Source organism: Geotrypetes seraphini, chromosome 15 (assembly GCF_902459505.1).
Source record: "Geotrypetes seraphini chromosome 15, aGeoSer1.1, whole genome shotgun sequence".
In the NCBI taxonomy this organism is placed as follows: domain Eukaryota; kingdom Metazoa; phylum Chordata; class Amphibia; order Gymnophiona; family Dermophiidae; genus Geotrypetes; species Geotrypetes seraphini.
This window is the reverse complement of record NC_047098.1, coordinates 11,947,985-11,961,842: the sequence shown is the minus strand read 5'-3', so window position 1 is coordinate 11,961,842 and position 13,858 is coordinate 11,947,985. Positions and strand designations below refer to the sequence as shown.

The following is a 13,858-nucleotide window of genomic DNA, read 5'->3' as shown; positions in this document are numbered from 1 at the left end:
AATGGCCCATCCAGTCTGCCTATCCACAGCATCCACTGTCTCCTCCTCTCTCTAAGAGATCCCACGTTCCTGTCCTATGCTTTCTTGAATTCAGACACAGTCTTTGTTTACACCATCTCTACCGGGAGACTATTCAGATACAAAGAAATGAACCAGTCAAAATAAAACAACCAACCACAAAATTAAAATACACACAAATAATTTTTTAAAAAGCAGCAAACTGCAAGACAAAACCAAACCAAGATGAACTTGTTTACTCCTTTTCTGCAAGAGTCTCCTGCCTTCATAAGAAATGCCATATTAGATCAAAGACAAATTCTATTAAGCCAAATGCTCTGTTTCCAACAGTGGCAAATAACAAAAGGAATTGACCCCAAAATATCCACAAAGAAGAAAATCCAGAGAAAACCAAAAAAACTCTGTGGAGTGATGATGTTCCCAAATGGACTTTATTTGAAAGTATCAAAGTTCCAAAGGTACACGGAAATCATCCACATAAAAGAATTCCATCTACATAAGAGCCTTAAAGGACCTAGTCCGCTAGGGATACAGGACCCAACACGGTCCGCGTTTTGACAAAAAGTCTTCTTCAGGGGTCCCTGGGGGTCCTATAAAGGTGTGTACGTGGGAAACAATTGTGTGGTGAACCGGAAGTGAGACACTACTTGCACAGAGTTTTTTTGGTTTTCCAAAAGTGGCCAATCCAGGTCACAAATACCTGGCAGGATTTCAAAATTAGCTAGATTCCCAGTGGGTTGGAAAAGCCTAAAATGAGTTCAGGGTTTTTGGGCATAACAGTGCTGTTACAAATAATGAAAGATTAGGTTCTTACCTTTGCTAATCTTCTTTCTTGTAAATCCATACTTTATTTCCTCCAAGTCCTGGTGGGTAGACGGAATTAACCCACTAGTCCCAGAATAAAGTGGGATTGTACAAGAAACCCCTCTTAACTGGCATTTTGCAAATAGGTCCTACTAGGAAAATACTATCTTGCACCATTTTAACATTCTACGTAATAAATGACATTCTAGTATACATATGTTCTTTGATTTTCAGCTCTGAACACAGAAAAATTAATGCAACACCATTCTGACTCACTAACACCAGATAAAGGTCCAAGATATTACCTTGGGGTTGGTTCTCTGCTGAAGCCGCCTTTCTTCCCGCTCCCTTTCTAATCGTTCAAATTCTTCTCGGATTTCAGCAGCTGTTCTCTTCCTTTCTACAATCTGGAGTAAAACAGAATCATTTGTAACAGGTGCTCTATTTAAATTATTTTGGCCTAACAGCTGCAATGAGCTTCCTGAGCCAGTGCATTGAACCCTTGTGGGCAAGCACTTGGTGTTTTCCCCTTCTTTGTATAGATTTCCTTACAGATCCTTAAACCAGTGATCTACACAAAACAACTCCACTAAATTATAATCTCCCAAGCAGCATCGCACATTGTACGGGAGCTTCTTCAATGGAGGAAAAAAGCCTCAGGTTAAAGAGTCAAGAAATCAGCTCAACTTTTCAAACATCACGGGTTTTAAAAAACCTCCGGAACGCTAGTGTGTGATGAATTAAGAGTACCTTTTGAAAAACTTCTCCCTCCTACGTGGACCTGATTCCGTGGTACACTGACTACTTCTTCAGGGCAATAGGGCAAAAGTGTGCTGTACTCCTTGAGGGAAGGTTGTGTTTTTTTAAAAAATTATACTGGGATTCTTCAGTACGAGACAAAACAGTCCAAAGCAGAACATGACCCCCCCCAACCCCTTCTTCCACCCCTCCCACCCCAACCCCCCATCCCAATTGTGTGCAGAAAACCAACTAGAAACCACCAAATTAGCTGGGTGAGACCACTAGGAGGCTGATGACCACTTGATGTAAGGATCCAAAACCTCCAAAAACTGAGATAGGCGATTATGCATGAGAGCTGTCAATTTAGACATATGAAAAATAAACGCTAATTTCCCCAATAAATGCTGCCTAGTTGGTGGGTGAACCTGCTTCCACTGTGCAGCCAACAACAGCCTGCTAGCTGTAAACACATGAAAAGCCAAGGTCTGACAGGAGCGTGGCAACGCCCCATGTGGCATATGCAATAAAGCACTGCCCATAGATTTAAGAACAGGTCTATGAAAAATTTCCATGAGAATTTCGAACACCATAGTCCAATTAGGGGGCCACTTTAGAGCAATCCCACCAAATGTGCAAAAACGTACCTCTTTGCCCACACTGCCTCCACTTTTATTTTTTTTTAATGGAAATATATAATGTGCATGGGTAGCACATGCACAACATCTATGCTCGTTAAAAATGAAAAAATAAAAAAAGGAAGTCTTCCTGCCCCAAACAGCTGAGTGGCAGGAGGCTGCTCCAGGGCTTCCCTTGCTGCTCAGCTGTTCTGGCTTCCCCTGTTGGCTCTGTGCGTGTGTGTCAAGTCGCTTTTCCAACTACTGATTGGATGGGGTTATGGAGAGCATTCAGCTCAAAATAAATCTGGATAATACAGCGAAGGAAGACAAGGAAACATGACCTACACCTGGAAACTGGAGGCCTTATAAAACTTACTTTCTGAACTGAATGCAGACCAGCCGGGTCTGATTGGTGGGAGGCCGACAAAAAGTGCAGGATCTGATGCACAGAATTCCAAGTGCTTAACCTTTGAAAGTGAGAATTCATAACTCTAAATTACTTTCTCTCTGACAGTTTTGTGACAGACTGAAGACAAAATAAAGGTGCCAGTTTGCTCCGTTTCAACACTATGGATTGCAGAGGGACTTATATATTCGGGACATGTCCTAGAGAGCTACTCAAAATCGGCTTGTTTAATTTCACTGAGCCCAAGACGATCTATTGCATTAATTTATCTACAAACCAAGGCTTCAGATTCACTTTTCAAATGCTACCTGCAATCTCACACGCAATCATAGGCATCAGAAGACATGAAATGTTTTCGGTGGTAGCCCCTCAACTCTGGAACGCATTACCACAATACAAAACATTTCTCTATTTAAAAAAATATTAAAAACATATCTTTTTAAAGACGCGTTTGGCTATTAACACTGAGATTTAACTCAGGAATCTTCTAATTTTTCTTTCTTTTAATTTTTCTTGTTCTTTTCCCGTCCCTTTTGTTTTCTCCTTTTTTTTTTGTTTTTCTCTTTTCATTTTAATTTAATAAATTGTAACTTTTCCCCGCTTTCCTTATGTTTCACGTCCGTCTTTTTGAGTCGAAAAATACATGTTTTATACCCTGTTAGTCTCCTATTCTTGATTTTATAAACTGTACATCGCTTAGTAAATTTTAATAAGCGATTTATCAAACAAAATAAAAAACTTGAAACTTGAATAAAATGGCAATATTTATATATAATCAAGCCCCCAAATTCTATAATGCCCACTTAAAGTTAGCCGATGTAGGTGCCTAACTTAATATGCTTAATAAATGCCAATAATTGTCAATTAGCAACTTACAATTGGTGTTAATTGTGCTTAACTGAAAGTAGGCACCCAACTTAGTAAGTGAATAGCACAAGTGGTATGCACCTAGTCCAAAGCGCTTACCTTAAAGTGGGCTGGTTAGGAGTAGATCATGGGTGTATTTTTGAACTATGCACCTGCTTTTGACTTAGGAATCATTGTGTACACCAGTATTTCTCAACACGCGGTACGTGTACCCTTGGGGGTACGCAGGCCAGTTGTTGGGGGTACGCAGCCTGGCCAATTCTCGGCCATCCATAGAGGCACCCGCCACCGGGGACCCCACGTTCCTGCCCATCCCGCCGTTGAAGCCACTTCCTGTGCTCTCTGCTGCCCCCGCCGCCGACACACCACCTTATCATATTCTGTGGACTTTACCAACTGCATCTCATTGGGACATATGAATATATGTGTTGGGACGCTAAACGCACATGGCAAACTGCTATGATTTCCGTTATTGTACTTGTACGTCCCAGCCATAAACACGCCCTCGGAATGCCTCCATTTTATACGTCCTGCGATAAGACCTAGGGTTTGGACGTAGCTCTGGTTGGCTTTCGATTATCGGTATTTGGTCGTCCTGTCTTTTAGGTCATCCAAGTACCGACTTGGGCGTTGTTTTTAGACGTGTTTAAGTTTCGATTATGAGCCCCGGAGTGTTTTATTTATTTTTAACAAATTCCTGCCAAGCTTCCCTTGTCAAAACTTTTTCATCTATGCATGCATGCATCATGCAAAATTCATTAATGCCTGCTACATGTAAATCCCAGCTGTTAAAAGTATCGACAATGAAAAAACTGTTTCATGTACGGGTAGGGCCTTTGGCACCATCCTGCCTGGGAAGCTTTGTGATAAATACATTTACTGACCCTACTCCTGGTCTTGCCAAGTCTAATTGGTACATTAGGGAGGGGGTTAGATTGTAATTTAATTTTTAGTTCATTGGCAATTTTTACAAGATCTTTAGTAGCACAGTGATTACTGGTAGTCCCCAATATTTTTAATAAATGGAAAAGATGAGAATTTTGTAACCCTGAACACTAGCAGGGTCTCCCCCAGATAAAATCTTTGCTACTTTCCTCCTGTATTAGCACAACTTGAAAGCGCTTTTGATTTCCAATTTCTGCACTCCGGTGTCTAGAGACACTTCTCTCTATCAGTAGCAAGCTAATAGATGAAAAGTGATTCTGCTTGATGGCTACTAGCTATTTTCCACTGGGGACAAATTCCAATACTGAAGTACTTTTTCCTCTGAACTGCACGTCTTGGGCTTTCTCAATCTACCTTTCTTTTTCCTAAGAAGCATTATAGTGATTTCCATCGAGTGTAATAACACAAACTTGCCTTGGCAAGACTGATCAGTAGCGGCCCGTTTCCTTCTCTCTCTGCGGCTAGCCAGTCAATAAACTACTCACAGCTCCTAAAGAGCACTAACTCCAGAACAAATTAGACCAAGTTCCATCCTTGCTTCAAGCCAGCAGGAAATAAAGAACTTTATAATTGAACCCTGTTAATCTGCACTGGGTGGGCTTCCACAACACTTATGAAACTGGATAATTAATGTGTCTAATGATGTATGCTCTCAATTTTATTTGCCCGGCATGGGCGATGTTGACAAGCCTTTGGGGAAGAGAGCAGACAGGACAAATTGCATATCGTTAATTAATTATGGGCTCTTTTCCTGCATCTACACTGAACGATGAGGTTTCAGGCCCCACATGGTGCTCAGGCTGGTGAAAAAAGTTCCATGCCTGCTCGGGAGCAGACAAATAAGCAAATCTATTCTTGTTACACCTCACGAGCATCACAGAGCAGCTGTGAAGGCGATGTGTGCCATGGTGCACACGGCATTTTGGACAACACATGCAGATACCATCCGTGTGGTCTGCCAGGCCCTGGCTGAATCTACTATGCCAGTCAGACACTATCAGCTGATGCAGAACAGAGCAGTAGGGCAGGATTTCCAAAAGCCAGCCTCTAAAAAGGAGTAGACATTGTGAGTTTAAAGCCTTTAGCTTTGAAAGATTTTTGATGTTTACGTAGGGAATTACACTCACAAAATGCTCAACTCGTTTTGGTAAAGTCCAGAAATTTATAGCCTTCCGGACATCATTCCAACAGCAAGACACAGTTTATATAGATAAAGAAGGCACTTTACAACCAATGGACATGTGGCGCCTGGCCCGGAGTGGAAAAAAGAAACAATTTACTGTGTTAGCACAATATAAAAAAAACATAGGAGGTGCAATTTGTTTTTTTAAAGAAAGTGGTCTAAGTGGTATACCGGTCTGGAAAACAGTAATACTCCTCCCTGCAGTTACGCATTAGGATGTATACTGCACATCAAGATAATCTTTTATAACTAATAATATGGATTACCCAGTAATTACAGTAATTAAGATTTGGGGTGTACATTTCGATAGTAATCTATCATAGGAACCTGATGTCAATTTACTGATGATAAAAATCTTTCGGGTTGTTCTGGAAGTTGAGGAGAATTAGAAAGTGCTTTGATCCGACATCATTTATAACTGTTAGTCCAACCTTTGTTTTTGTCAATGATTGGATTGCCCACAATCTATTTTCCATAAATTGCAAACTCTACAAAATACTGCAATTCGGTTGAATTTTGGACTGAAAAAAGGAGATAGAATTACAGCATATCTGACGAAGCTCCACTGGATTTCTGTAGAAGCCAGAATACAATTAAAATTTGTTTGTATGATGTTTAAAATATATCAAGGAGAACCACCGCCTTTTGTGTCTCCCCTGAAGTAGGATTGCATGACTTAAAACAGAATGCCTTATCGGTAAATATATGGACATAGATGAGAAATGAAAAAGCCAATAAACTCAAACATTTGATGTTAAATAGGGGAGAGAAGGTACAATGTTGTGATATGATACGTTCGCTGCCCGACACAGCTCCGTTTCGTAACTTCTTCAAGGGCAGGAAATAAACATCCTTTCACGTCCCAGGCAGGGATATCTCCAAATCTGTCTTAGTATCCCTGCCTGGGACGTGAAAAGATGTTTATTTCCTGCTCCTGAAGAAGTTACGAAACGGAGCCCTGTCGGACAGCGAATGTGTCCTTCGGATAAAGATAAGTGAACTTGGACTTTTCTCTCATAGGGCTAAAATGACTTGTGAGCAATGAAAAACACTTTTGAACTAGCTGTAAGGTTTAGCCTCCAAAATGTAAGGTTTTGGAGGGGTAATGTTGAAGCAAAGGCAGCCTTACAATCCGCCAGGTCCCAGGTTCGATACCCTCATTGAAGATTCAGTAGGCAGTAAAATTAATGACAAAGACAGCTAAGAGTGATTGCATAAAGAATATATATTGTGGAAATAGGCTTAATATTACAGAAAGACAATCTTTAGAAAGATACATAAGCTTTACTGGGTTACAAATGGACAGAGACAGGAATAGACATAAGCTTTACAAATACAGAGTGGATTCAGAGACTGCTTCCGTGCTCTTGTGAATGAGAGAGAAAAGACAGCTTCCTGAATAGGTGCTGCGAGGACAAAGAAAGAGAGGGGGTGGGGGGTGATGTTCCAGAGAGAGAAGAGAGGGGTGTGTTGCAGAGAGGAGGCTTTTATAGGTTGGAGTCTTATTCTAAAATAGAAACTATTGTATTTCCCAGTATCTTTCTGTTTGTAATTTGTAAACTGTTTGAAAGAATGGTTAGTTTAATTGATAAGGAAGGTGTGATACTTGCAGGCATGGTAGATGGGATTAGTCTCTGGCTTCTTTGTTCCATTCAAGTAGCCTATCTTCTTGATAAACAATCCAGTCTGGCTGGATGCTTAATGTATGTGAATTCTGTGCAAGAGCATTTAAGGTCTAACTGCATCAACATTCCAGAGTCAGAGTCAGATTGATATAATGTCCCCATAGGCCTCTGCTGACATTGGTTAGGCCAACCGAAAATGCTGAGGCTGACATCTCCCATACCTTTTTTTTTTTTTTTTAATTAGATGTCAGCCTAGCATTGCTAGCAATCACTAGCATGGGAAGAAAAAAGAGGGGAGAAGATTTGAAAAAAACCTTGAAAAATTGGAAGAAATTAGCGCGTGATTTTGTTATGTTAGTGTTACTTTTATGAGCACTATTTTTTCACACTGAAGAGACATAGTGATGTACGGGGCAAACTCTATAGAGCACCATCGCTATTAACATACGAGTTGTAGCCCGCGGGTTCACTACTCTCATTTATTGAACGCAGTTCCCCAGTACTGAGGTCTTCCTCTTCACTATACGTTTTGGGTGGTATTATATTTATATCACAACGTTTTACCTTCTCCCCCCTGTTTTACATCAAACGTTTAAGCTTATTGGCTTTTTCATTTCCCATCTATGTCCATATATTTATATACTCCATTTCGATTTTCAGAAATTAGAGGAATGAAGTAGACCACTTTGTTTACTTCTAGTTGCTTATCAAGCCGCAAACCTTTGGAAAAACTGATCACACCATATAACTTCAGAGAATAACTATAAAAGTTTTAAGAAGGCCTTGAAAGCTTATTTGTTTAATGAAATGTGTTAAATTCAATGTTGATTTTAAGATTTTAATTCTGGACATTATCTCCACTTCTTATGAATGTTAAACTGCAATGAACTTTGTTGAGGTATTTGCGGTAGTATATATATATATAAGTGTTGCATTGAATCTAAACAAGAAGGGAGTGGGCCAGAGAGGAAGACTGGTTTTTATCTGATGTCACTCAATGTGTTCTCTTCTCTACTGATTATCAACAGATTTAATGCACACGTTAATTGAGCTAAACTCTTTGTTCTTAATTAGGCAACAGTTCTTTTACTAAAATATCCCGTAGGGATGATGTAAATTTATAAAAAAAAGTGCGAGTTAAGTCTTTTTATAGAATCCTTCAGCTACATGTTGTCTTACCTCCCATCCTTCCATATCAAGTCCTTTCTTTCCATAAATGTCATAGATCGCTCTTGACTGTGGATCACTGAGCACTAAAAGAGGAAAAACAAAAAATGTGAACCATTCCAAACTGGCCAAACGTTCATGAGATCCAACACGTTGACAGGCTACAGTCTCAGAGGCAGTGCACTGAAAAGGCAACAATAATGTTATACAGTAAAACCTTGGATTGCGAGTAACTTGGTGTGCGAGTGCTTTGCAAGACGAGCAAAACGTTTTATCAAATTTTAACTTGATCAATGAGAGTTGTCTTGCAATTCGAGCATGTTGACGCGCGCCACGTACAAGAACGCACAACCTACTGAGCACAGCACAAGCATCGCAACTGAGAATATAGCGCGACATAAGCACGTCCAACATGCGCGTGCTGCTTTGCTGAGCGCAGCTGAACGCAGCACAAGCATCACAACTGAGAATATAAGAGCGACACAAGCATGTCCAACATGCGCATGTTGCATCGCTGAATGCAGAAGCATCGCAACTGAGAATATAAGCACGACACAAGCACGTCCAACATGCGCGCGTTGCATCGCTGAGCGCAGCTGAACGCAGCACAAGCATCGCAACTGAGAACAATATAAGTGCGACACAAGCACACACAACAGTACAGTATTTTGTATTAAAGTTTTTGGTTTGTGGAATGAATCGTCTGAGTTTCCATTATTTCCTATGGGGAAATTTGCTTTGATATACGAGTGCTTTGGATTACAAGCATGCTTCCGGAACGAATTATGCTCACAAACTAAGGTTTTACTGTATTTGCTGCAGTCCCAAGACTGAAACCATAAGTTACTAGATGCCCAGCAAATGTTCTTATAAATACAAAAACTGTGGTGTGCAAATGGCCTATATCTGTACCTATCACCTCTCACCAACATCCAAATCAGCTCAACACTTCTTCTGCAGATAGGAGGTCACATGCAGACACATGGGCACATCCTAGCCACTTTTGTTAAAATGAATACTCACGAATTAAGAAGCCATGCAGTTAATATGAACTTAGACGAACCAAAAGCTTCACCTTTGATCTCTTAAAGACCACACACAGGGATAAGCACCATTTTTGTCCTGCACACCTATGCAAATGTTTCATTAGTGCTGGAACTGAATTCCAAGGCTCTGCATAAGATTTACAAAGCAATGCTTTTCAAGCCCAATGATCAAAAATTGCTCTTCCTCCCCAAAATAAACACATCTATTTTTCAACTGAACCAACAAGAAGAAGTTGGCAACTTTTTGATCAAACTTATTTTATAAAAAGGGAAAGCATAAAAGTTGCGCAAAGCAGATGTTCCAAGGACCAATGACAAAGTTTGTGATACTATAAAAAAAAAAAAGCCTTAAAAAGTGGATTTATTCTTAAGTAAAACCTGACATGGTTATGCTTTTGCCCTCAAGCTGTATCAGAGATAATACATCTTATACTAAAATAGAGATGCCTTCCAATTAGAACAGGACACCCGACAGAGGTGTCCCATCGTGTTCTGTACTAAAGAATGGCATGGGGATAAATTTTTTCCCATCCCCGTAGGTTATTTTCCTGTCCCTGCCCCATTCCTTCAAGCTCTGCCCTTATCTGCACAAGCCTCAAACACTATAATCATAAGTGTTCGAGGCTTGTGCGGTTAAGGCAGAGCTTACAGGAATGGGGCAGGGAGAGCAAAAGCAACAAAACTCATGGGGACGAGATGGGGAAATTGAGTTCCTGCAAGGATGAGATTGGGACATTGAGTTCCTGCGGGGATGGAGACAAATTTGTCCCCGTGCCATTCTCTATTCTGTACAGAGACTTCGGCTCAAAAGATAATCTGGGATGCAGATTATGGATTCTAAATTGGCACGTCAAAATTGAAAGTATTTCTCTTTGCAAATGAGGTTCTGGTATTGCTGATGAACCCCTATATGTTTATTTAAGATTTGATATACCGCTCCTGCATTTTACTGACCTACATCACATTGCCCTGGGTGTTAGCCCACACAGGTATATTTGGTGCTTTTATGGGCTATATCCTAGTGTGGGGAAATATCCAATTTTGGGTTTGAATAGGGGACAAAAGATATACACAGCTCATTTTCTATCTCTATAAACCAGGGGTGTCAAATGTCGGTCCTCGAGGGATTTCCTCCATGAATATGCATGAGATCTATTTGCATGCACTGCTTTCATTGTATGCTAATAGATCTCATGCATATTCATTGGGGAAATCCTGAAAACCCGATTGCCCTGGTGGTCCTCCAGGACAGGGTTGGGAACCACTGATTTAGATAACTGCATTATAAAGTTTTTTATCTTATATGATTGGCTTCTATTAACCTTAACTACCAAAGACAAGCAAAGACTAGTCAAAAGATATCAAGCCATCCTTCTTCAATTCGACATTTCAGCAGCATTTGACTCTGTCAACCACCAACTACTCCTAACCATACTCAATGAAATAGGCAAAGTGGGCACACTTTGCAACTGGTTCAAAGACTTCCTACAGAATAGAAATTACCTTGTCTGTAAAGATGAGGAATTCTCACAAAGCCGGCAGGCATTCTGCGGTGTTCCCCAAGGATCCCCCCCTCCCCTATACTCTACAATCTATCCACGAGTTCCCTAGGCAACATTATCTTCAATAACAATGAGAGCCTATTATCATATGCAGATGATATACTCCTTCTCATCCCAATTGAGCACAACGCCAATGACGCCTCTCAGAGAATTGCCAACAGCATAGACAAGATACAAAACATAAGAACATAAGAAGTTGCCTCCACTGAGTCAGACCAGAGGTCCATCTCGCCCAGCGGTCCGCTCCCGCGGTGGCCCACCAGGTCCATGACCAGGTGGGCTCAAAAAGCTCAAACTGAACACAGCAAAAACTAAAGTACTGTGGTTTCACAATTACCTACAAATAATCCCTACTACCATCACCCTGCCCTCAGGAACCAAACTAGATTACAACAAAACCTCCAAAATACTCAGGATCATATTGGACTCAACCCTCTCCTATGAACCCCAGATCTCCAACTTACGAAGAAAAACCTTCTATAGCATGAGACAACTCCGACTGCTCAGACCCTTCTTCCATAGTCATCACTTCACAATACTAACACAAATGCTAGTACTGTTTCAACTGGACTACTTTAACTCCTTTTTTGCAGGTATAAACACCATCCTCATCCGCAAACTACAACTGATTAAAAACCGATTAGCAATACAGCTAATCTTCAAACTGAAAAAATTTGATTCCATATCACCCTACCCTATTGCAACAGACTTCACTGGCTGCCATTCTCTGCACGAATTAAATTCAAAATAACATGCATAATATATCACATCTTAGATGCAAGCTCAGCTAAACTTCTCAAACCTTTTCATCAACTCTTGGTCCAATTCAACCAGAAACATCAAGAAACTTTTTCTGATCCTCCTGTCTCCTAAAAGAATTAAATACAAGTGAATATTTAACACAATTATCATCTACATCGGTGAAAACACCTGAAACGGCCTCCCGATAACCATCAAAATGAAACCCTGTTATCTCAGATTTCGAAAGAAACTAAGACTGTTCTCTTCAAGACAATATACTCCATTGACAATCAGTAGCTTGTTCCAACTCAAAGATTTCATCCTCATCCAATATAAACTGTACTTCTGTCAACTCTGTAGAAGACTCATCACTCTCTCCCTCTCCTCCTCCAGCTTACTCTCTCCTTACTCCTTAATTCTTCTATCTTTTTTGCCTAACACTTGAATTGTACGTCGCCTTGAACCTATTTAGGCATAGAGCTACTCACAAATTGTGGATTAGATTAGAATAGAATGTAAAGTGTGGTTCGATATCTCTAGCAGCTGTTTGAAGAGTTCTAGCCCATAGAGAACATTTATGCATAGCATGTAGGAGTGCCTTCAGATTCAACAATACTGAATTAATATTTGGGAGCAGTTGGAGCATATGATGAAAATAAATCCTATAAACATTTATATTTATGGAATAATGCTTTTTTCAGTATTAACATCATTTAATTTAATAGTTTATTTGTATATGCTTTTATCTGCTCATTATCAAGCCGCATTAGGGTTTTTAATCTCCGGCTTCTGCGGTAAAAGTTCCAACGCTCACAGAATTCCTATGAGCATTGGAGCGTTTATTGCAGCGGCCGGCAATAAAAAAAACTCTAACATGGCTTGATAAAATAGGACCCATGTTATTTACAGATTTATGTATGAAAAATTAGCTATGTTTATAGCTGATTTTGACTTTTATATGTGTTTTAGTACGATGTATTTCACAAACATACATTTTGAATATTGAGAAATAGAACAGTTCTGTTTGCTCCCCTCACCCCTTAGAACCAGATCTACGAATCACTGATTTACAATGTCCACTCAAATGCCATCATATTCTTCCCCAAGCAGGCAGCCATTTTGGATGGCCCATTCCACCATCATGTTATTAGCTGTGAGCAAAATATGAGCCTCGAGGTTCACTCAGTCTGCTCAGCTGCTCCTGTCTATTCTTATTGCTGAAGATTATATCAATTTCTGGTCAGCTCCCCTCTTTACTGTAAACATTTTAATTTCCCTGTGCCCCACACACTGTTATGGTGCCTAACACCTCTTCTGGTCGATTTCAGGTATCTATTACCCTCTTACTAAAGTGACACCTAGGTTCTGGTTATGCTGAATTTCTCTTATTTCTCTTGCCCAACCTCTGCTCATTCGGAGGTCTGACATTCTCTTTTGAAACAGTTCTCAGACACTTTAAAGCATAATTAAGGGCAATGTAAATGATTCCGCCCACGTTGGAAATTAATGGAGGGGAAAGAACTGCTGACCATTCTGAAAGATATGAGACATTTCTACAGCTAATCTGTGGGCTTTAATAAGAAATCATTTATTCCTCAGATTGCTATTCCCTTCCCAAGGCTAAACCGCTGGCTGTCAAGTTTGCTGAGCCAGCAGTTTTCTGTCAGAGCAACCCCAGAAGTTTCTGGATTCTGTGCTTGTTTCAACTACTTTCCTCCAAACCCTTCCAAACATGGCAAACAAACCCTTCCAAAACCATGGCAAAAAATGGTCCTGGTATTTCAGGACCAGAACCTAGAGATAACTGAGCACAAGCAGTTTGGATTACATCTTCTCCGGCCCACCTCTGATGATTTGATGACTCTGTTCCTATGTTAAATTCTGATAAAGGATACTGGTACCGTTGCTTATGCAAAATTTATAATCAAGCTCATTCTGATTATAGCTCTGACCATTAAAATCTCATTCCTAAGCAAGATGGAAATGTGGGCTAAGAAATCTCGCTGGCACTGTGAGAAAATCTATTTTGCAATGCGACACGTTTATCAATTAGTAATTTGTCCAATTATGATTGAATGCCTTTGGTGCCCCAGGAATGGCTTCTTAGAAAAGATATGGGTATAGCCTCTGATGGTG

At 40.3% G+C, this 13,858-nt stretch overlaps 1 protein-coding gene across 1 annotated transcript in view; it reads right to left on the bottom strand.

The window, feature by feature from the left end:
* DNAJC11 (DnaJ heat shock protein family (Hsp40) member C11) overlaps nucleotides 1-13,858 on the bottom strand; it is a 99,325-nt gene that overhangs the window by 57,460 nt on the left and 28,007 nt on the right. Inside the window, exons 3-4 of the mRNA XM_033922204.1 lie at nucleotides 8,386-8,459; nucleotides 1,128-1,229 (exon numbers count right to left, since the gene is read on the bottom strand). Of these exons, the coding sequence (XP_033778095.1) occupies nucleotides 1,128-1,229; nucleotides 8,386-8,459 (176 nt within the window). The remainder of the gene's footprint in view (nucleotides 1-1,127; nucleotides 1,230-8,385; nucleotides 8,460-13,858) is intronic.